This window comes from Molothrus aeneus, chromosome 12 (assembly GCF_037042795.1).
Source record: "Molothrus aeneus isolate 106 chromosome 12, BPBGC_Maene_1.0, whole genome shotgun sequence".
NCBI classification, from domain to species: Eukaryota; Metazoa; Chordata; class Aves; order Passeriformes; family Icteridae; genus Molothrus; species Molothrus aeneus.
In genome coordinates, this window is record NC_089657.1 from 17649677 (window position 1) to 17673998 (window position 24322).

The following is a 24322-nucleotide window of genomic DNA, read 5'->3' on the forward strand; positions in this document are numbered from 1 at the left end:
ATATATTAAGAAGGGAGAAAACTAAATGCACTTGGGGAGGTTTTTTCTTGCATGTGCTGCCAGTTTCTATATGGAAATAGTTGTTCCTTGTTGGACATGGTCACAGAGCTGCTCCCTGAGTGAGAAGGAATCCAGCTGGGAAAGCTGGTGACCATCTCAGAGGTCACAGTCTCAGCTTTTTAACCAATATAATACATATAATATTAAATTAGAGGCTGGGTTGTACCTTAGTAACACACAAATGGGACTGCTTTGTTAAAAGCAAATAGAACTTCTGCACCATAAATCTGAAGTACACATCAGTTTGTTTCTCTGTTTACTTTCCCCTTTCCCATTTAAAAAATTTGGGAAGATGCAGTGTTGTCAGTTTTAAATTGGTTTAGAAACTCACTGGAAGTAATTAGCATCATTAGAAAATCATTAGAACTTGGCTATTGCTTCCAAACTGCATTTTAATTTCTTAATTTTGGTTTTAGATGGTGTGTTGCTGCTGGAAAATCCAAAAGGAGATAATACCTTGAACTTCACTGGACTTGTAGATGCTGTCTCCTGCATTTTTGGTCTTAAAAATTCCAAACTGACAGTTTTTAATGGAAACACAGGTAAATGGAGTATGACAAGGAAAATTGAAAGTCTTTCTAGCACCAGCTAGGAGTCATTTACTGTATAATTATTTACTGTGTAATTTATATCTTATCTAGCTAGCTATATCAAATTGACAAGAAAATGGGTAAGGAAATATTCCATTTTATAGTACTTAGCTTATGAGACTGTGTTTATAGTCACATCAACATGTTTCCAAAAGCTGCTGCTAAATGGTGCTCATCTGTTATCTTGCTTCCATTGCAGTTCTCATCAGGACAAAATGTGATTTATTTCAGTGTTTCCACTGGCCTATGCTGGATCTTGATGGCGAGCTGCCATCAGCCTTTCCATGCTTTCCCTAATGGCTCAGTAGGCAGGGTGAGAACTTCAGCTGAATGTAAACTGTGATCTGTAGAAGAAAAATGTTGCCTTTCCACCCTGGAGAACCTTGAGGAGCACTGCATTTCTTCTTTTTTTATAAAAACCTATTGAATGTTTTTGCAGATTGAACTTAGGTTAAGGCAAAAGAATGTAAAAAAAACACCCCAAAACAGTATAAAAATGCTAATTGAATGGCTACAAAACCTTTTATTAGTGGTTTTTTCATGGAAATATTACTGAAGCACACCTGAGGGGGAGGTCCTTGAATTGGCTGATTTGGGGTGCCCTCAGGGCTGCTGAGGATCACCAGTTCATGTCCAACAGTGACATCCATAAAGAAATAGTCTGTGTGTCACTGTTGCCATCTCAGTCCTTAGTTTCTTGTTGTCCTGTCCTGAGAACATTTCTAGGAGGATTTTTGGGGTTTCCCATCTGGTGTCATCCATTAGCTCCCTGTGATAAATCTTTCAGGTCGTGCTCAGCTCAGCTGAACAGTCCTGTCATACAAAAGGATTAATCTTTGCTTTCAGTCAGAGGGGATTTAGGGGAAATCCTTCAGTATCTTCCTCAAGTTCCAGTTGTGTTTTGAAGAAGGAAATGGTTTTCCTGGAAATCCTTTTCCAAGTAGGAGGGATGACAGGGTGCTCTGTGCCTGCAGAGGGGGGTCTGCACCTGTATTGTTCATTGTCACCACAGATGGTAAGAGATGACCTTCAAAAGGCCCAGAAGAGTTGGGAAACTCCCATCTCACAAAGTTTAGAAGTAATTTGACTCCATATTTGGGGTTTTTCTGCCCTTTATAGGACAAAAAGATGCAGCACAAATCCATTAATGCTGAAGTCCTAAAGGGAAGTGGTGGAGAAAATTGAAACCTTCCCTATTCCTCTGCTGTAGTAACAAAGGCCCTCTCCCTTTCCCTTTTCCTTCTTTCCCTTTTCCTTCTTTCCCTTTTCCTTCTTTCCCTTTTCCTTCTTTCCCTTTTCCTTCTTTCCCTTTTCCTTCTTTCCCTTTTCCTTCTTTCCCTTTTCCTTCTTTCCCTTTTCCTTCTTTCCCTTTTCCTTCTTTCCCTTTTCCTTCTTTCCCTTTTCCTTCTTTCCCTTTTCCTTCTTTCCCTTTTCCTTCTTTCCCTTTTCCTTCTTTCCCTTTTCCTTCTTTCCCTTTTCCTTCTTTCCCTTTTCCTTCTTTCCCTTTTCCTTCTTTCCCTTTTCCTTCTTTCCCTTTTCCTTCTTTCCCTTTTCCTTCTTTCCCTTTTCCTTCTTTCCCTTTTCCTTCTTTCCCTTTTCCTTCTTTCCCTTTTCCTTCTTTCCCTTTTCCTTCTTTCCCTTTTCCTTCTTTCCCTTTTCCTTCTTTCCCTTTTCCTTCTTTCCCTTTTCCTTCTTTCCCTTTTCCTTCTTTCCCTTTTCCTTCTTTCCCTTTTCCTTCTTTCCCTTTTCCTTCTTTCCCTTTTCCTTCTTTCCCTTTTCCTTCTTTCCCTTTTCCTTCTTTCCCTTTTCCTTCTTTCCCTTTTCCTTCTTTCCCTTTTCCTTCTTTCCCTTTTCCTTCTTTCCCTTTTCCTTCTTTCCCTTTTCCTTCTTTCCCTTTTCCTTCTTTCCCTTTTCCTTCTTTCCCTTTTCCTTCTTTCCCTTTTCCTTCTTTCCCTTTTCCTTCTTTCCCTTTTCCTTCTTTCCCTTTTCCTTCTTTCCCTTTTCCTTCTTTCCCTTTTCCTTCTTTCCCTTTTCCTTCTTTCCCTTTTCCTTCTTTCCTTCTCCCCTTTGCTCCTTAGGAATCATTTTGGGACTTCCATCTTGGCATGCTGCTTTTCACCTTTCAGTGTCAGTGGTCAGGGCAGAGCAGGGTATTTTTCCTGCCCACTTATTCACCAGATGGAAATTCCCTTGGAAAGATCAGATCATCAAATTGGCATTGGTGGCAGGGTGTCACATCTCAAACAAGTATTGGTCAGCAGATGTGGCTCCCTGGGGAGTCCCAGCTCAAGGCATGTGCCAGGAAAACAGTCCTGAAAGGTGTCAGAGAACAGAAGAGAATTCCAGTGTTTGCTTTGGATACAATCCATCTGCTCTGGTGTGAGTAACCTCAGGTGAGGTCTCATGCTGACTCCAGGGCTTGCAATCAGCTGCTGTGTCCCAGAGGAATTGCAGAGAAAGGTTGTGCACTCCAGACAAATAATTTCTGAATAGTTCCCACGTGTGTTAATAAAATTGGGACCCAGTAAAACCATATTTCTGGCTCCTCATTCCCTTCCTGTGGTTTCTAGGGCTGTCCACTGTACTTGCAGTAATTTATTGTCTTTAGTTGTAATGAAGGTTTCCTTAGGGTTGTGCTGTGGCACAGGATCAGGCAGTTCTTCTCAATGGGTCCTGTCTCTGCTTTTCAGTGCAGCATTGGAAGAATGGGATCAACATTTCCTCCCCAATAGTGTGTCAAGGTATTTTGAGGAACTACACTCCCCAAACAAAGCTCTGGGACTTGTTCAGACCTTCAGAAACTGAAAATAGAATCTGTCTCTTTCTACATAAAAAAAAAAAAAAAATTCAAAGGGAAGAAGCTGGGCTCAAGTCAGATGGTAAAAGAAAGTTGCCTGTGACTTTTTTTTTTCCTCTAGACTGCTGAAAACTCTTTTAAGCTTCTTGTTTGGGAAGCTTGTAGACTTGCACTCAGCTTTCATGGAAGTAGCCCATAATGAAAAATATTTATTTAAAACACTTTCAATATGTTTATGGGAAGAAATGCATCTGTAGATCATGTAGGGCTTTTAAAAAAAGGGAGGAGCAAGGAAGGTGGGGCAAAAATCCCACTAAAAACTTTTTGATCCATGCCTTATTTTATCTTTTTGATTTTCAGATGGCTGATTTTTTAATCTTCAGTTTTTCAAAGGCTGTGAGGCTGTAAGGTACTTTAGAGGAGAGCATTAACACTTAAACCCCACTGCAGGGAGAACTGACTTTTAAAGTGATTTTGATGAGCACTTGTAAGCACCTGCTTACCTTCAAGTCTATTGATGTCCAGGAAGAAATGATCCATTTTTTCTTGCTCTTGTGAGAGGGCTCTGTGAACAGACTCCTCTGACAGCCTGAGCTCTTCCCTGGGAAATGTCAGTGCTCCTGGAATGGCAAATGCCCATTGGTTAATTGGGCAAAGCTCCATCACTGCAGCTCTGCCTCCTTGCCCTGCATGGATCCACAGGGATGCTGCCAGCTGGGCAATGGCAAACTGGGAGTTACTGGGGCCAAGTGTTCCCACTCTGTCACTCCCTGTGCTCTCTCTTCTGTGGCCTGAAGTTGTGCTGGTTCAGGATAAACCTGCCCCTGGCTCCCTTCCATTGGAGGGAATCTTGGTAATTCCTCTCCACTTGTTAATTCAGTTGTTTTCTTGCTTTCCTGAAAATAAAACCAAAAGCAAACCCCCTTCCTGTGCTTGAGACAGGCCTGAACAGTGCTTTTGGTTTCTTTTTTCTTTAAACTGCTACAAATTTATATACAAATATATAAAAGTTGGTATTTAAAATCCACATTTTAGAATCTTAGGTGCAGCCTGAGGTCTTTTTGCCTCCTTGAGCAATCTTGTAAACACTCCCAGTGCATCTCACTCTGTTCTGTGGCACTTGACAGAATTTTGAACTTGTAGCTTGTGGTTGCTGTTCATCTTTTTGTGGGATTAGGTTTTTTTGAGGGTTTGGGGCTTTTTTTGGGAGCTGGGTGGTCGGTTTAGGGTTTTTTTTTTTATTTATAAGTTTATAAACCTACAAAAAGTATACATTTATAAATTATTCCCCTTGAGATTTTCAGGTGAACTATAGAAAACGAGATTTGTACAGCTTAGGCTCCCTCACATGTGGATAAGGCTGCTGCGGAATGAAAACCTGTTGGCTGGAGCTGACAGGTGTGCCTGTTCCATGTGTGCAGGAACACACAGTTCTGACAAGGAATTAAATGCATCAGCTCTCCCTGGCTTTGATTTCTGGGGCTCTTTGCAGCACAGAGTTATTCCTGTGTATTTTAATACCACGCCCATCAGTGGCTCTGTTTCACCTCAAGGCTCAGGCAGTGTTGCAGGATTCATTTTTGTCACAGAAACCTCATCAGCTTCTTCTCCCAGCCCTTCCAGGGATTGCTTCTGATGGCCTTGGAGATGGGGCTCCTGGTTTGGGTCTGGCCTTGCCCCATTCTCTCCATGTGCCTGGCTGCAGTCATGTGCTGGATCCTGAGCTGGCATTGCACACAGATACTCCTTTAGGGGGCTTTATTCATGAGCCATTAATTGAATTTTTTTGTTTGGTTTTTTTCTGGAGTTTAATATCTTTAATATAAATATAGAATTTATTATTAATATATTAATTAATTTATTATTAATATTACAATGAATATATTTAATCTTTATTATTAATAAATATCCGGATGTTGCATAGTAACACATGCCCAGTGCTGCTTTGGCCAGGGAAGTCTGGGTGCAAGCAAAGATCACAGCTTTTCATATAAAGAGATAGGAATAGAAAATAGAAAATAAAATTTGTCTTTTTCTACATTAAAAAAATAAAATTCAAAGGGAAGAAGCTGGGCTCAAGTCAGTGGTAAAAAAAGTTGTCTGTGACTTTTTTTTCCTCTAGACTGCTGAAAACTCTCTTAAGCTTCATGTTTGGGAAGCTTGTGGACTTGCACTCAGCTTTCATGGAAGTAGCCCATAATGGCTGCTGAATGGTTGGCTTGGGTGAATAATTTCTTGCTTGTTTGAAGTTAGCTAACTTATTTTTATTGCATAAGCCACTATGTGCATAAGAAATATTATATAGGAGCTAATTTCCACAGCAAACCAAGCACCCTCTTTGTGTTATTATGAAAACCAAACCTTTCTGCACAAATGCCATTTTCCAGCAGAGAAGCTCTTTCTGGAGGACAGGATGGTGAAAGAGGAGACAGGAGTGGGGCAGGAGTGAGGAGCTCCTGGCTGGCCTGACGGGTGTCCCTTTGTCTTGCAGAGCTGCTGAAGCAGACAGACCTGCTGGGGCTCAGTGGGAGGACTCTGCATGTGACAGCAGGGCCAGCCCCTGGCCTGCCCAGCTCCCCCAGTGCCCTGCTCTGCCAGTACATCAACCTGCAGCTGATCAATGCAAAGCCACAAGGTATGGGGGCTGCTGGGCTGCTCTTCACAGCAGCTTCTGCTGCACAGCTGCAGCTTTTCATTGGGACATGGGGATTTTGGTTATTTTTTTTTTTCTAGTGTGTGCTTTCTGATAAAGACAATATTCCCTCTTCTCCTGAGAGCACAAGGAGAGCCAGTTTGAGATAAGGGGCAGCAGTTAAACATGAGCCCCTGGGCATTGTTACCCTGTTTCTGACCATCAGCTCCCCTGGGCAGTTCATTGTAAAAGGCTGAGTCTAAAACTGACCAAGTTTGAATGAAGAGCCAGTTTTTCACCAGGACATTGGAAACAGCCTGTGAAACACTTCTTAGTGCTATTTAAAAGCCAAGTGAATTGTATTATTCATCTGGTCTGGAGTATAAATATATGTGTGTGTAATTCTGTTTTCCCCCCTGCTATTCTGGCACTCTGAGAGCTCATGTGGGAACAGCTGAATTGTTTCAGTAACTTGCTCTTACCCTGTGCTCTGGTATGAGCCCTTGCTGACACTACTGAGAGCTTGCAGGAGCCAAAAATGTGGTTTTCTACAGGGGATTGGATCATAAGTAGGTGCTTGGTGAGCTTCTGCACGTAGTGGTTTCTATGTCCTGTTGAAATATTTCATGTTTCCCAGACTCTGTGTAATCCTGTTGACCCATGTAAAGAAGTTTCCTTGTGTTGGTCAAGCTGTCAGTCATCACTTACATTTCTGGCTCTATAATTAATGAACTTAGAGAATGTCTGTAGGTTGGTATTGCTAATTTATCTCTCAGTACCATGAAGAAATAGAGGTGAAATGGAAGAAGAAATCCTAAGTTTCAATTTACCCAGATAAATGAAGTAATTTCATTTCTCACCAATAGTGACTCAGCTGTTTTATCTTGTCCAGAATGCCAGAAAGGAACAGTGGGAACTCTCCTAATGGAAAACCCTGTTGGTCAGAATGGATTAACCTACAAAGCTCTTCTGCATGAGACAGCAAAAGTTTTTGGGCTCAGAAGCAGGAGGCTAAAGCTGTTCCTGGATGAAGCACTAACTCATGGTAAGCACAAACTTTTGGGTTGCTCATCTGAGGATCATTGGAATTTGTTGTTGAGGAGCAGCTCATGTAACCTGAGATCCAGTTTAATTACTAAATCCACACTATTCACACACTGGTTTGTAATTTTGCCCAGTAATTCAATATTAGCATAACAAAATCCTTTAAGCAAACATCCAGATGTAGAAGCTCTAAGCTGTAATGCATTCCCTTCATGGAATGGCCAAGACAAGTTTTTGTGAGAGCTTTTTCCTCCTGCAGTAAAGGTCAGTCAGCAGTTCCAGGGAACTCCTCCTGGAACTGAGTCTACAGTAGGAATATTTTAAGAATCTGTTCCAACTTTTAGCATTCATATTGCTGCATTGTCTTGGAGGATTGGAGTGGGTGGAAAAGAGTGTTGGATCTCTGTTAGAGCAGTGAGGTAGGGCACAGCCAGGGATACCTGGGAAGCAGAAAGCTTCAGCACATGCTCACAGGTCTGAAATGGTAAAGAACCCCCCAAACCCACTGACAGATGGGAAACAAAAATCTCTGAATCATGAGGAAGGTGTGACTGAAGCTTGAGCCATCTGTGGTGCTGAAAAATTGGACCAGAGTGATTTAGGACTTCATTTGACAGAGAGAATGGATTGCAGACTACATGGTAAAAACCCAAACAGCTCCAAACAGGGATTCCAGGAGAATTCAGCTCTCTGAGTGGAATGATGCTAAGGGTTCTGTCTGCAGGGTGTCACAGTGATGTGGCTTACAGGCTGTTTGGGAGGGATCCATGAGGTTTAATGGCTTATCACATGTTACCTATCCAGAAGTTGGACATCCTGCTCAAAGTGCCTATCTCAGGGTGGCTGAGCTTCCTCAGGAGGTGCTGTCAGTGGGGAGGGCAGGAGGGGCAGCTCTGGTGCAGCTGCTGAGAGCTGGGGTCACTCAGCTGCCCATGAGGATTCAGGTGGGATACAGTGAAATCTGAGCAAGGTTTTGTTGTGAATTTTTGGCTTCTTGGTTTTCTTGGTTTTTTTAAATTTTTACTTCGTATGACCTTAAGTATTTATTCAAAAGCCATTTTTGTAATTCAAATGGATCTCAGATGTTGATGAAACTTTCTAGTGATAGTTAAAGCAAATGCCACAAAAATAATGTGCTGAGTGGTGTTAACAGAGAACTGGAGCGTTTCAGCACAAGGGGTAAAAACCAAGAACATGAACCACACTTGGTTTGCATAAACTGAAAGGTATTTTTGTGTGCAGCCTTGCCCACCTGGGGATTCAGGGATTCAGGCACTCAGGAACAAGGGATGTTAGGCACAGTTCCTCTTTGGTTCAGCACCAGATGATTCTGTTCAGACACTGAAATAACCACTGTAGGAAACTGCAGAGCTTTGAAAGAGGCAAGGAGCTGACAGGACAGGAAAATGTACAGACTGGCAAAACAGCTTTTAAAGCTCAGTTGAGGTGAGGATTTTTAAAATGCCGTCACCTGAAAGGGAAGTGGGTTAAATCACTGTAACATTTGTAGCATGGATTCTCTATAACTGTTTAACTTTAATTCAAGTGTATGAAGGGACAATTCGCAGTGATGTGAAAGATCAGATTTGATAACTCCTCCAAGGCCAAAACAACAGATTTGGTCTCTTAAACTCGGAACACAGAGAGCTTGGTCCCAGAGGTTTATTTGTGCAGCTAATGCCTTGTAGCCACACTTCTGCTATCTCAGATTTAATTCTCAGCATTCACCTCCTTGAATAACACTTTTTAAGTTTAAACACTGGCATAGCTGTGTTTTATCTTCACATCTCTTTGTATGACAAATGAGTGCTGCAAATAAAACACTTTGATGCCTCTAGAAAACATTAGGTCAATTAGTGTTTATCTATATTGTTGCAGCTTTGTAATCTCCCATTCATCTTCTGATCAATCTGTTCAAGGTCTTACCTTCAGAACAACAAAGTTCAGTCTCTTGAGTAGGTTTTCTGTGCTTTATTCTAAAAATAAAAATGTATTTGCTGTTAACAGTTTGAAGCATTTGATGAAAATAGCCCAGGAATTGGAAGGTTGGTGCCTGTTCAATAAGAAGGAAAAACAATCACTTGGTGGAAAATGAGTTATTGGTTTTGAAGAGTTATTTTTATAAATGTTGTTGGTCCAGGCAGTTGGGCATCTGCTGTCTATTGCACAGAAACTCACCAGCTTTTCAGAAACAAACATGCTTTTCACTCCCCTTTGTAATGTTGGAAAACATCCCAAAAAGAAATGTTCAGGTGGTGAGTGTTGCTTATTCCTGAGCTGGAGAGACAGAGGTTCCAGGTATCTGATTGTTCCACACTGGGGATGGTGGGGACACTTCAGGTGCTCCCTGCAAAGCCCTTCCCTGGAGCCATTGGCACAGAAGGGAAGGTGTCCCTACAGTCTATAAATAAATCAAATTTCCAGTTCTTTAAACTAATTGTTGTGATAAATACTGTTGGAAATAGGTTCATGTAAGTTCCTCATTTTTCAGGATCTTATAAATAAATACGTAATAAGAGACTTGGATACCCAAGTTCATAATTGGTTTGGCTGCTTCTGCAGACCAGAGTCCTTTACATCCTGGTGGAACATGTTCCTGGGAAGGAAGGTTAGTGAGGGAATAAAGCCCTAATTGCTGTGCTGGATTATAGCTCTGTGAATGGATATTCAGCTGCTTAAAGGAGAGTATTACAATGGAAGAACTACTGAAAAACACTGTGATCCATGAGGACTTCTCAGTTCTCTAATTAACAGGTGGCTTTTAAAATCAGTGCAGCTTCTGTGTGTTTAGTCTAAAAATGAAACATTTTTCAAAGCAAGATGGGGCAGGACACTGCAGGAGGGCTCCTCCTGAAAAGCCCCAGCCAGTCTGGGTGTTATTAATTAATGTGTCCTTTGTGCTAACACTGGTGCCAGACCTTTGTGATATCTTGTGTTTGCTGGGGCTGTCTGCAGGGTTCCGGGGTGAGAGTGACACCATGACCCCAGTCCTTGTTAATCTGGGTTTCACCAGTGTTCTGTGCTTACACCTGCCAAGTTTCTTATCTCTCTGAGCTTTCTTAGTGCAGAGGCCTCAGGGCTGTTTGATACTGGGGTGCCTTTTGTTCCAAGGCTGGAGCTCCCAGTATTCCAAACACTGCTCTCAGTGGGGCAGCTGATGGCTTCTGGAAGCAAAGTCAGCAAGCACCAGGCTTCTTGGGAAAAAAATTCACATTTCACAAGGTAATAGTGAAAGACTTCCAGCTCCTGCAAGCTTTGCAGGTGACTTTTCCTAGACACAAGTGGGATCACTCTGTGTTTGTATTTCTTGAGTAATTACAAGCCCTGAGTCAGCCTGTTGGAAGTGTGCTCTGTCCTTCAGAGGTTTGTTGGGACTTGATCCTGTTCCTATTCCAAACTCTGGGCATGCAGCTGTGAGAAGACTTAGGGAATTATCCTGTATGATCAGAAAATCTTCAGGCATACTCAACAAGATTCCAGCAGTAGTTCTTCAGCGGGTACTGGTACAATCCTTGCTTTACATATAAACTGCTCATGAGGGACTGTTCATATTGACTTCATATCACAGTGTTGGAGTTTTCTGAACTAGGTGCTGCTCTGTCAGGATGTGAAGGTGAGAGCTGTGGGCTGATGTAGACTTTCAAAAAGTTCTACTTTGAAACATAAAACAGGCTCTCCTGCTTTTGCAGGGACACTGGTGACATGGGGTGACCCTTCCTTTCATGCCCTGGGCTTTAACAGGAGAGAATTTTGAGATGGGCAGTTTCTGTCCCAGTCCCACTGTGGTGAAACCAGCAAAAATGTCTGAATAAAGTAAATTTAAACAAAAAAATAAAAGTTCATAGTTCTCCTGGTAAGCAAGAGCACTAACTCTGTTGTTTCTCTCTTCTTTCCTTCATTCAGAGATCACAAAGGATGTTTCTATGAGGAACCTGAACATGAAGACCCTCTATGTCCATGTCATACCCACCACAGCTGAATGTTGAGAATTCCAGATTTATGACCATGTAGACTTTTTTCCACAAAAAATGAAGTCAGAGGAAGTTATTATGCTTTTAGATGAACATCCAAGTTGTGTAGGGTATTTTAACATCTCTAGTGGCACACAGGATGTTTTCTACCAGTGCATGTCTAATATGCTGCTCTTTGGTTTCAAATACAATGTATTTTCATTATGTTATCTTAATATGCTGTAAAAGCTGTTCAGAAACCTTAGATATCTATGCAGTAATTTGCCTGAGAGAAATGGGACTTGTACCTCAGTGATGCTGTTCTCTGCTGTCCTTTGTGCAGAGGGCATCTTTTCTAAACCATGGCTTACCTACAAGGCTCTCTGATATATTCCCACCCTCCCACAACGGCTTTGTAACTTATTTAAGGGTTATCTGGATTTGTTCATTCATACTTGCTGGGTTTTCATCAAGTGTGTGGCTGTTGATTTCAAATACTCCCTAATCTCAACACTTGGAACAATAAATTTGCTTCATCTCCTGCCTCTTGCTTCCCTGACTTCAGAGTACTTTGCTTCCTCAGGATTTCTGAAGAAGAGACCTCTTGGAGCTCCATATGGATCAGGAGCAGCCAAAGACACCTGAGATATGCAGTGCTGAGCACCAGTGGCTGTTTGCATTGTGGTGCTGACAGGTTTGGGGGCTTGGTTTGTTCAGGGGCTTGGGGGAGTGTTGTTCTGATGCAGAAGCAGTTTCAGACTGAAAACAGTTGGGGTTTTAGTTTTTGTAATAGCCAATAAAGCTTGTCAGTGTTTCAGTGTTCACTTGTGAACACTGGCAGGGGAAGGCAGAGCCCCCCTTGGCACTGCTGGGGTGTTTCTGCCTGGTTCAGCTGGAGCTTTGAGCACACCTGGGGGTTCTGCACCTTCCTGGGGGCAGGCACAGTGAGCCCTGGCTGTCCTGGCAGTGCTGGGAGCAGCAGGACACACTCTGCAAACAGTGGAGCAGCAGCCTGGCAGAGCAGAGGCTTCTGAGCACGTTTTTCCATTGCTCTGTGAGTTTCACCTTTACACTAGGAGCAAAACCCAAAGCTGCTTCATGATAACTGTGTGTTAGTTGGAATAACTATAAATAGCTGTTCTGTGTAACTCCTGTGCACTGGTGGACTGTACCAAAATTGTAAAGACTCTTTGAAGTGAACCAACTTCCTGGCACTCAGCTTACAGAAAATTCTTTTATCAGTATTGAAAATGGCTATGCCTCCTGAATCACTGGCCTGTTCAGGTTAATGAATACTGGGCCTTGCCCTCTACTTTTACCTGGAAGTCAGCTGGTTTTTAGTGATACAGTGACATGGAAATCCAATTTGTATTGGTTTGTGAGGTTTGTCACATCAAAAATGTCCAGGTTTCATCTCCTGTGAAAGAAAGATTGCTGTTCCTAAAGTAACTTTGCTTTATTCTTGATGGAGAATAAAGGGAGATGGTAAATGATGGCAACCTAACCTCATTCTTGATGACCCAGTCTAAGGTCACAGCACTGCTTGCATTTTTAAAGACTTATTTGGGATTTAGCATTTTGTCCTGTTTCATCTCACTCTCCTTTCTTCACTGCACACACTGCACCATGTCACTCTTCCTTTTTCTCCTTTCTCTTTTTTTTTGGTGTATGTGTGGTTGGTTTTGTTTGTTTTGTTTTGTTTGTTTTTTTAACTTGCTCTGCTTTCTCTCCACATCGGCACAGTCCTCGTGGGTTGTAATGACAGAAACCCAGGTGTGCTCCAACCTGCTCACATCACAAGGATGGAAATAAAAGGATGGAAATGCCCACAGATGCTCTTTCTGTCTGGTAGGATCAGTAGAAACTAGCAGAAGGGAAAATTCAATATACTTATGACATGTAATGGAGGAACAAGACCAGAGCTGATCAGAGGACACTGCTGGAAATGCTTCTGGGTCCATTAATTTTACATCAACATTTACATCAACATAATTTTTTAATTACATGCTACTTAATTTGGAGGCAGAATTAGGGTTTAATTTTCCTTTCAGGTGCCACTGTTAGATGGCTGTGATCTCTTACCTGCACAGCCATGAATGTTAGGAACAGGCTGTGACCCATTTGGGTGATCTTGTGCTGTCTCTACCTTCCTTCTCCACATCCATTTTTAGTATTCCTTTTTTTATTGTTCTGGATAATATCTAATCATTGCATGAGAGAATTTATCTCTTGGGATCTTGAAGGGGGGGAATGTTTCCTAGTAATTTTTTTATTGAGGTTTCTTAATGCACTTCTATAACATTATCTAGGTTGGACTAATAATAGTCTCTTGGCTTGATGTGATATTCTTCAGGATTTATGTGCCTCAATTAGCTTCCCTCTTAAATAGCTTGTTACACAAATGAGGTCCCAGACCACTGCTGCATAGAGGAGCCACGACCAGGGCACTCCAGAGCTGTGTCACAGCATCTGCTGTCCCTGGAGGAGTTTGGATCCTTGAATCCTGATGTTGTTGCCTCTCACCTGGTGGCATTCCAGCCCTCCTCCTGCCTGGAATGTGTGCAGCCTCCAGGAGCTCCTGCTGGGGAGCAGGAGCCACTGACACAACCCAGATCCATTGTTCTGTCCAAAAATCACAGTGCTGGAGCTCAGCAAAATGGGGACATCCCCCACCACACGGGCACAGAGTTGTGTCCCTCCCCACTGAATCTCTGGGAGCTGCTTTGAGCTCCAAGGGGTTTGTTCTGCCCCAATTCCACCAGGCTGGGATTCTCTTGGCACCCTTGGCAAGGGCAGGGCCTGGCACTGAGCAGGGCTGAGGGCAGAGGAAATCCTCAGGCTTGGCTGAGCTGCACCAGCAAATTCTGTGACAGGAGAGCAGCAGCACTGCTCCTGTCAGTGCAGTCCCTGTCACTCCTCAGGAGCCATCACTGAGGGTGGGCCAGGCTGCTCCAGCCCAGAGTCACCTCCCTGCCTCCCCACGGTGGCTGCAGCACTCAGAGCTGCAGTTCTGCCCTCCCCAGGGTGGCTGCAGCACTCAGAGCTGCAGTTCTGCCCTCCCCAGGGTGGGTGCAGCACTCAGAGCTGCATTTCTGCCCTCCCCAGGGTGGCTGCAGCACTCAGAGCTGCAGTTCTGCCCTGCTCAGGGTGGGTACAGCACTCAGAGCTGCAGTTCTGCCCTGCTCAGGGTGGCTGCAGCACTCAGAGCTGCATTTCTGCCCTCCCCAGGGTGGCTGCAGCACTCAGAGCTGCATTTCTGCCCTCCCCAGGGTGGGTGCAGCACTCAGAGCTGCATTTCTGCCCTCCCCAGGGTGGCTGCAGCACTCAGAGCTGCAGTTCTGCCCTGCTCAGGTGGCTGCAGGTGTCCTTTTGCAGTGACTGTAGGTGTCCTTCTGCAGGTAACTTCCAGAGAGAAGAATGGTTTTAAAGAGAGAAAAAAAATGAAGAGGTTTCTCCTCATCCTGCAATGAGTTGAGTGGCAGCTGATGAACTTTTCAGCCCTTTTGCAGCTCAGAATCTTTCTGATTTCTGCCAGCAGCAGTGAAGTTCAGTGTCCTCCTCATTACTGGTTAAGTACAAAGCAATTATTCAGTCTGTTAAATAATTTCTTGCTCTTTATGTGATTTCTTACAAGCTGGACTTTTAACACTGATTAAACAGTTTGAAAATACACTGTCTGCAGCTGCATTCCAAAAGGTGGCCTGCAAAATAGCCTCAGATAATTTTCTTTCACATTTTTCTTCCTCAGCACCATCCACACACAGGAGCAGCTTTGCAGGGGGAACACAACTTTGCTGAGTTAATTTTACTCTTGCTGTGCTGTGAGTGGTGGGCAGCTGGGGTTGGAGGGAAGGACTGTCATCAATTATCTAATGTTTTCCCCAGTGAAAATGTTTATGTAACAAATATAATTATAGCTTTTATGTAATTGAGGGGGGAAAAAGGTTCCTATTTCAGTATGTCTGGATATTTCAGTTAATTTCCAGCCTGTGTCTGTACAAAGTTCTAATTAGAGGGTCACAAAGCTCCTCAGAAACTTTATAGTTCCTTGTAGATGGAATTAAAACTGTTCCTAAAGATATTTAATTTTTAATACTTTCTTGGGAATTCTGTAAACACTGTCCTAATTCTGCAATTTGTTCTAGTTGTCTTTAGTGTTCAAAACAGTGAAAACAGCTGAAACCTCACAGGCAAGCAAAATGTACCCTGGCACTTAATATTTGCTGTGTGTGATCAGGTGTGACAGCTGGACAGCTGTGCAGGGGGTGCTGCCATGGGACAAACATCCTTCTGTTTTCAAGGCAGCAGGTTTGCAGAGGTGAACACTATCAAAATACAGACCTAGGACGTGTGTTCTGTGATGAATGTGCTGGCAACCCCCAAAATCATGGGATCTTTGGGACTCATTGCTTCTGGCCGTGTGTGCCAGGCAGGGAAGTGGGAGGAGATGAGGCAACGTGGAAAAATTGAGATCTTACACTGCAAATCTTGCTGGTGATACAATCTAAACAAGGATGAAGGATCCTGAATATTCCTGAAGGCAGTGTTTGTAAGATGAAAAAGAGAAGTTGCTCACTGTGTCAGCTGAATCAGCCAAAAGCCAAGCTCAGGCTCTTGGAAAGCAAAGGGAGCTGCCATGGATTAGTAATTAAACAAGGACCAGTAATTCCATCTTTTTGCCAAAGAACACAAGTACCAAAAAAAGCAAGTGCTCTGCTGCATAAACAGGATTGTCTGGGAGATGGTGAAGTAATCTTTACACTCAGTTCCTGATAAAGCTCCTCCTGCAGCCCTGTGTCCAATTTTGGGAGCCCTGCCATGAGGAGGATGTTGACAATTTAGAGGGAGGCCCGTGAGGAGAATCAGGAATAAGGTCTGGCAAAGATGTCTTGGGAAAGATTGCAAGAGTTGGCATGTTTATTCTGCAGCAGGGAAGTCTGAGGGTGAGATGGGAGGAGGCTTCCAGTAAATAAATACTAATTGCAAAGAGAATAGGAATGAACAAGGTTTCAAGAGGCTTGCAGTGAAATGGGGTGGGAATTTAGGCCACACAAGAGGGGAAGCTGCCTAAGAATTAATCTGTCCCTAGGATGGGTGGCCTGAGAAAGTGACAGGGTTTTTCTGACTCACTTTTAAAATTTATTTTGTCACTTAAGGAAACGATGGATTTGCAAAAAAAAAAAATTCCTGATGAATTTCAGCCTGTCATTAACTCACCCATAAAAATTTGTGAGTACAAGGAAAGAAATTGGTTGTTAGTTCTAAAATGCGGTTTTCTTTGGCTATCTACAATAATGTGTTGATCACATTGATATCTGAACTCCTCTGTGGCACCCTGTGCATCCTCATCATCCCACTGGATATACAAGCAAGATGCAAAAATGGATTTTGCTGGCAATATTTGGGTACCTTCAAGATTCTGTCATTCACTTGGTGTTAAACACCATGTAACTTAGACCAGCTCTGTAAGAGGAATCAAAGTAACAGAAATAAAGCACAGAAAGGAGATTAAAACCCCAGAACAACACAGGTTATATTTATTTCTGTGGGTGATGACTGCTTGCCCCAAAGGGCAGTGGAGGGGACAAGCTCAAACTGGAACATTTACCTTATGCTGCAAATCCCTGGATGATCCTGTTAGTTTGTGGACTTGGCAGGAGCTTACTCCTGATCTTAATTCTGCAAATTAATTAGAAAAGTGTCCCAGGTTCCTCTTTTTTAATGGTCTTTGTAAAAAATGCCTTTCTCTGCTGCTTTGCCCTCGTCTCAGGGACATAAACTCACAGTTCAATACTAACAGAGGAGATGAGCTGGTAAACAGCCACAGGTGTTTCTATTTCCACCACCTAAAATTAAATTAAGGAGTAATTGAGTATCTCTTGGAGGCAGAAAGTCCCAAAGCAGCTGTGTAGTGTGTGTGCCACAGCCATGGCTGTAAGCACTGGTGCCACGGTACCAGCACATCCCTATTGACTTGCTCCAGCTCTATTGATGGGCTGCACTTGGATTCTTTGCTCACCTCTCTTTGCTGCTCCACTGCCTGAATTTTGCAATGCAGAGTTCTGAATCTCAGTTCTACAGAATGCCTTGAACCTCTTCCCCTCCATGGCTGAGCCACTGCCCTGCAAACCTGTGCTTTTGCTTTGATGCCTTTTTGGGACTACCTAAAACCAGAGGCCAGCCAGAATTAAGGGAATAAAAAGCAGTTCTGTTTATTGAAGGGCCTGCAGGTACATTTTGGGCAGACAAAACCCCCCAGGGCTACACCCAAAATGGACAATGGCTCACAGCTTTTCACACTTTTATCAGTTTGTACCATTTGCATATTGGGGGTTCATCTGCCAATTCCAGCTGCAGGTAATGAAGTCATTGAGCCCAAGTTTGCTCCCCCCAAGTCCCTTTTGTTCCCATCTCTGGGCCCTGGGGCAGTGAGGTGTCCTTGATTGCCAGGCCTGGAGAGGAATTGTTGTGTGTGCCCAAAATGGGAAAGCTGCAGCTGACACTGGGTGTGCAGTTTGGAGTGACACACTAAAGAACTGCAGGAGTACAAATAGATGGAAAATACAAAAGCTAAAATGCTAAAATGCATCAGCTTTTAGCACTTGTGTATATTAGCCAAAAACCACTGGCTATTTCAGGCTGTACATATTCCAAAGAGATGCCTTCCTTCCCCTGAGGAAAACAGCAAAGAACCAGTAACATCCATCATTTTAAAAATGAAAAAACCTACAAAGAGATACTGCAAATAGAGACTTAATAGTCTGTTTCCAAATCCCATTTTGCTGTTGGTACCATCACACACAAGACACAAACTGGGAAGAACAAGAGCAGTCTCAGAAAACAGAGCTGCACAAAATTCTCACATATTTAGTTTGACTTGGATTATTGTGTGAAACTCTGCTTTCAGCTGCTCTCTTGGTGGGTGCACAGGCCTGTCTTGGGTAGATGTGATAGATGTGCTAAGCTGGGGTTGCACAGCACAGCTCTGAGGATCCCGAAGCGTTGTTTCCCTGCTCCCTGTTTCTCTGGCTGCACCTGGGAATGTTCTTTGAGCTGCTTCTGGCACACTGGATTTTCATTCCTGCCTTTCCATTCCAATTTCTTGTGTGTGGACCCCAGGGATTCTCACTCAAAGCTTGTCTGTGCTGACACAGAGAGGCACAAACGTTGTCACTGCTGCCAGAGGGTCCAGCCTTAGCACCTTGGTTTTTTTTCTCCCCACCATCAGTGACACACCTGGAGCTTCTTGAGGCTGGTACTTACTTTACTTTGCTGTTTGCCAGAAAGGCCTGCTGCAGCTGAGAGTTCAATAATGTGTATTTATATTTTTGAACATTAAAATGTCTCCTTGAAGACCAGGCTCTTGTTCTGCCCCAAGGCAATTCCCACTTTCAAATTTCTTTTGTGATGTGCTGAGAAAAAGTTGATAAACTCATTAATTACATCATGCAAAAACAGTGAAATCATTGAGGGGGAAAAAAATCCAAACCCAGGATTTCTTTTTAAATACACTGGTTATTTTGTAGGTTTGCATTTTTAGAAGTAAACACAAGAACTTGAAGCCTGTGAGACTTGTCCTGTTTTTCCTTAGCTCAGTAGCAGAGTGCAGGCTCTGGCTGCTGGATCCTCCCAGAGCTGCCATTCAGAGCCTGTATCCAAATTAATCTTTGTTAGATGATGTAAAAACAGCAACAGAGAAACTGACCCAGGAGTCAGTGGCAGCAGGTTAATTCTTGAATAATTTCCATCACAATAGGAGAGGGAAGGGAAAAGGAGTGAAGTGGTGGCAAAGTGAGAGATTTTCATGCAAGTGTATATAATAAAGAGAAAGGGAAGATAAGGGCACCAGACACAGAGTGCATGGAGTCTCTTTATTGCAAGGTTGTCTCCTTAAGCTCCTTTTTTAAGGTATTAAGAGTTGCAAGAGGCCAAAGTAATTTATATGGGGCAATAATATCAAACAGGTTTTTTACACCTTTGTAATAACATGCCTGAAGTATTGCCAGTTTAAAGCCTTTTCTTGCATGGAATAATCACTTTGAAAAAATGTATTATTCCCCAGCAGTAAAAGCATGGAAAAGCTGCAATGTGTTATATTAATTCAGACCTGACAAAAATAGAGAGCATGATACAAAGAGGTGCATTTGGAGGAATAATTTTTTATAACTCCTGGTCAGACCTACATAAGTTAACCAGGAGTTTATCCTTTGGAAATCAGGAGCTCTGTAATAATGCAACACAGCACAGTGATGTGTACAAACAAAGAGATTGTACAGGTGAGGAGACATCAAGTCAAGGAAAATGAATAGTTCCACAAATTAAAAATATTTTAAAATTAAGGTTTGAAGGTGAAGGACTTGAGAGCTGTGGTTACTGATACATGTGCACTTGTCTGAGTGTCATATATGGTTTTCTGTTGCATAGTCTGTTTTCCCCAGTATAAGAATGATATTAAAAATCACTTCCCACAGTTTACCTGTATTTACCATTTTGGGAGAAAACCATCTAACATCCTTTATCCTCTCATTGTATGCACCAATTTGTAAGGAAAACTTAAACCTGGTCTGTTTCTGTCAGCTGAGGGTGAAACATTGTCCAAGAGTCCTTAGGAGAGCTCAATGACTGAAGTAACTTTTAAATATTTTATTAAATATTCTATATTAAATATTTTATATTACATTTTTAAATTTTATTAAATTTTATATTAAAATTATTTTATATTAATTATTCTACAATAAATATTAAACATTTAAATAATATTTTATTAATTTTATTTTATTGTTTTAGACTTTTTAATATTTTATTTAATTTTTTTCAGGTATTGCTACAGGAGAATGTGATTTTTTTAAACTCCTTAAACCATTGTCTCTTCCACAAATGGATAGACAGAAGCAATTCTTACCCTGGTGTTCCTTGTGGGCATGGAGGGTTGGTTCATGGTGTGTCAGATCTTGCACTGTCACGTTCTCCAGTGCTACACAAGAACAGGGAATGAAGAACGGAATAAAACATTCTCTTTGTGGTGCTGGGATGGGCATTTATTCTGTCCTTGGTATCTTTATTCACTTCCTTTTTGCTTTGCCCTGTTAAAATGAGATGTAACCAATGGTGGAAAGGCAAAGTGAGCTGGAGAGCCCTCAGGTTTGTGTGCAAACCCTCAGCCGGAAAAGGGTCAGAGGGTTGGGGTTTTCCTTCCCCTTTTTCACCTCCTTCTGTCCCCTCACTCCCATTTGCTCAGCTATGAAATGCTGCAATATTTCACAGTCATAATGACAAAAATTGGTATCTGGGAACCTTTGTTTGTCTTTGCTCCTCCCAGTTCAGACCAGGATTTATTGTTGGCTGAGCCTGGTGAGGAGCATCTGAACACAGGAGCCCCACTTTGCCATGAGCAAGGAGGGTTTGCTTGTCTTTGCACACTTCAAACTTGAGTCATGTCCTATAAATACACTGCCCATAACGAGGATTTAGGCATGAAACAGTCTGTACTAGTGTTTTAAGAAGCAATTTTGTGTTTTTCATACCCTTGAAATCCATGCCAGGCTAATCTTAGAGTGCCTGTTCCAGCTTAGCAAGGTCACATCAGTGCTTTGTGCAATCACACATGTGAGTTGTATGTAACTTTTTATTAACTCCTCAGTGTGCTAAAACCATGAATAATTCATTTCCTTGCTGTTTTTCTCTAACCATATGATAAATGAACAGGAGAGGGGGGAAAAGATGAGAGACTGGTGAAGCTTTGTCATGAATGCCAGGCACTGAGAAACCACCAGCCCTGCAGCTCACAGATCCCAGTAAGTTACATAATGAAAGGAATATTAATCTGTACTAAGTACATCCACCTCAACACCCCCTTAGAACTGCAATAATTACTGCTTTAGCAGAGACTCTGATTAATATATGTCAGTGCAGCCCATTAAAAGTAACATGTGTATGTAGTCTGAGAGAGTTTCTAAGGAGTAAATGAAGATTTCCTGGGGGTTTTTTGTACTGGTTTGGGTTTTTTTCCTTTTTTTTTTTTTTTTTTTAATTTTTCCTTTTCCTTTGTTTTGTTTTTGTTGTTTGTTTCTTTTTTCCTTTTTTTTTTTTTTTTGGTTTTTGGGGTTTTTTTGCTGGGCTATGGAAGGTGGTTGTTTTCTGATGTAGGTTTACTCCTGTAAAATAAAGCAACCTTTTAAAAAATATTGTATCTTCATACCTAGGTTTGCTTTCTTTGATTTGAAATAACTGAATATACCCTTAAACCTGTCCTCTGTGCATATAGGCAGGTTACAGGATGGATGTAACCTCTGGGGAGGTGCTCTGTGAGCTGATTTGCTGCCTCATCTAAACCTTGAACATTTGCCTCAGTGCAGAAATTCCTGGATTTTCCCTGCTGAAAGTCCCCCAACGCTGATTCAAACGTGTATTTTCAATTTTGCCAATTGTTGGAGACTAAATGCAGACACAACTAATGAGCATTGGTTTAACCAAGAAATAAACCAGAGACAGGAGAGAACTGAAAGAGGAAACAGAGATAATTTAATTTCCAGGACCAAGGCCTGGCTGCCTCCTTCCTCTGGGAACAGCACAGTCCATCTTTGGGACCTCCCTCTGTGCAAAGAGCTCACTCCCTTCTTCCTCCCAGGGAAAGGAAAAAGGCTGGAGGAAGCAGAGCTGCTGGGGAGGAAGTGATGGTGCTTATCCCAGCCTCAAACAAAAGATGGAGCTGCAAAGGGGAGGATTTCTGAAAGACTCAGGGAGTTTTCAGTCACCCCAGAGCTGTTCTGGTGAGTGCTCATGGAGCACTGGCAGCCCACCCACCCACCAGGAGCTTTTCAAAGGTTCTTCAGCTTTTGTTTTCCAGCACATCCCAGTTCAGTCCTCTGCTGAGCTCCAGGATTCCTGAGCATAACTGGGACACTGCCTGTGAGCAGGAACATTTGTGCTGCCCACAGTCAGGAGAGATGGGACATCAGGTTTATTTCTTTCTTTTTAAATTCTCCTACTCAATCAAAAATTGTTTATTTTGGTGAGAGTTTTACTGGTAATATGATACATAAAAGGGATATTTGCCTCATTAGGAAGTGTTTGTGAGTGAGGACAGAGTGTGCATCAGCCTGGGAGTGAGAGCAGCCCAGCAGAACAAGACCATTTGCACTGAAGCCTGAACCATTCCTATATATATTTTAAAAAAATAATTAAAAATTAGATAATATATATTATATATTACATATGATGTATTACTATATTATATAATATATGTAATATATGCTATATGCTATATGATATTAATATATGTTATATATTATATGATATAATAAATATATATTATATATAAGAAATCTATAAAATATATAAATATAGAAATATATATTTATAAAAATATAAACATACACTAAAATATGAATATACACATATATATACATATATATACATATACATATATGTGTATATTTACATATATATATACATATACATATATGTGTGTGTATATATATATATATATATATATATATGTATAATCCCATTGTAAGAGAATAACACTTCTCCCAAGAACTTGTTTGTCCTGGGATTTCACTTACATATAACAAAAAGTTTAAACCATCTCTAAGAGGTAATTAAATGTTAAAACTTCAGGGGCTTGGGGAATATTTTTGTACAATGCACTGGCATTCTGTGCCAAACACTATTCCCAAGGTAATTTTGATCCAACCAGTACCGAGAAACACTAAAGATAAGGGAGGATTTTCAAGATCAAGAAGTCTGCAGAAACTCAGACCACTCCAGAAAAGTATTTTAAAATAAAATTCATCCCAATGTTTATCCATGGTTAATTAAAAGTTGTGTAGAAAGTAACACTGAGAGAAAAACTGTGGTTGGGATGCACTTTGTCAGTATATTGTTGTTGACAAAGTTCAGGCTTAAAGCTTTAAATGACAATTTTACTATTTATAGGAATAAGAAAGAATCAGAATTTATTGGCTGAGAAAAAAAAAAAGCAAGTAGTTTATAACTGGGAGTAGTTTTTTGTCTAAAAGTTCTAGATCAATATAAATCAATATGTTGCTGAAATGCTATAATACAGAAGGTTGAATGAAAAATAAGAGGTTTGTAATTCCTCCATCTGTAATGTAATCCACATGCACACTTTTGCCTTTCTGCTGTTTGCACTCATCACTGTAATTTATGCCCAGGATCATTAGACAGATATATGGATTTAATTATAAAACAGTATCAGAGGTTAATTCTTAATTAATCCTTAAGTGCATCATTTAAGTGTGTAGGCACCTTAAATTCTCTCTCCAGATAATGGAGAGGTGGAAGGGGGGGATACTGAGGGAGATCTGGAATTGTCAGCTGGGTGTGCTTATTTCTGTTTTCATTGTTTTAGGTCTGTGAGTATACATAAATAAAATACTATAAATATAAATATACCTATAAATATACCTATAAATATACCTATAAATATACCTATAAATATAAATATACCTATAAATATAAATATAAATATATCCCACTCTTTTCAGAGCTGAAGGCTGCAGGGGAGGCCACACAAATGCAGATCTGCCCCTGCTGAGCCGTGCAGGGCCTCTCTGCTGTTGTTTAACTTGAGTTAAACCTCACCAACCCCTGGGACAGCTCAGACCATCAGGACTTGGGTAATTCAGGGATTAATTGGGGACTGCTGGGTGATTGTGGGGTTAATTTGGGGATGTTTTGTACCTGAGTCTGACGTGTTCATCTCACCTCAGGGCTGGCTTGCAGTGGCTGTGAGAAGATCCAAGGTGATTTTTTATAAAATGCAGTGAGAAATAAGCCCTGGGTTCATTAGCAGGAGTTTTGGCCAGAAGCTGGAGAAGTGAAAAAGCAGATTTCACTGTTGATAAATTGCAGAGCAGTTTAACAGCATTGTTAACTTCCTTCTGCAGTGCCATGGCTCTCCTGAGTGCATCCAAGGGCTTCCTGATGATTTTTCCTGGCATCTATGGCTTGAAGCAATCACTAAAAATGCATGCTGACAGATCTGCCTTGCCCTGGTGCTGGTGTTAATTAAGACTTGAAGTAGGAAAGGTAAGGGGGCTTTCTAAAAAACCAGCAGGATTGTAATTTACAGCCTTCACTCCAAAGGAGATATTGTAAAATGTTGTTATTCTCCAAGCCAGTGAATTATTCTTACCCAAACAGCAGCAAGTGAAATCTGGCATTTATGAAATGAATCTGGGACCACATCTAGGTTGGTTTGCCTTGCTAAATTCACTTTATTTGC

General features: G+C 41.7%; 1 protein-coding gene across 2 annotated transcripts in view; it reads left to right on the top strand.

Annotated features, from left to right (window-relative positions):
• IARS1 (isoleucyl-tRNA synthetase 1) overlaps positions 1-11616 on the top strand; it is a 94092-nt gene extending 82476 nt beyond the window's left edge. Inside the window, exons 32-35 of one of the 2 annotated variants that reach the window (XM_066557992.1) lie at positions 477-602; positions 5939-6082; positions 6972-7124; positions 11027-11616. In XM_066557992.1, coding sequence (XP_066414089.1) covers positions 477-602; positions 5939-6082; positions 6972-7124; positions 11027-11109 — 506 coding nt within the window. In that variant the 3' untranslated portion in view covers positions 11110-11616. Of the gene's footprint in view, positions 1-476; positions 603-5938; positions 6083-6971; positions 7277-11026 lie in introns of those variants that run through there. The other variant, XM_066557991.1, reaches the window with a different exon arrangement.
• Positions 11617-24322: the final 12706 nt, after the last annotated feature.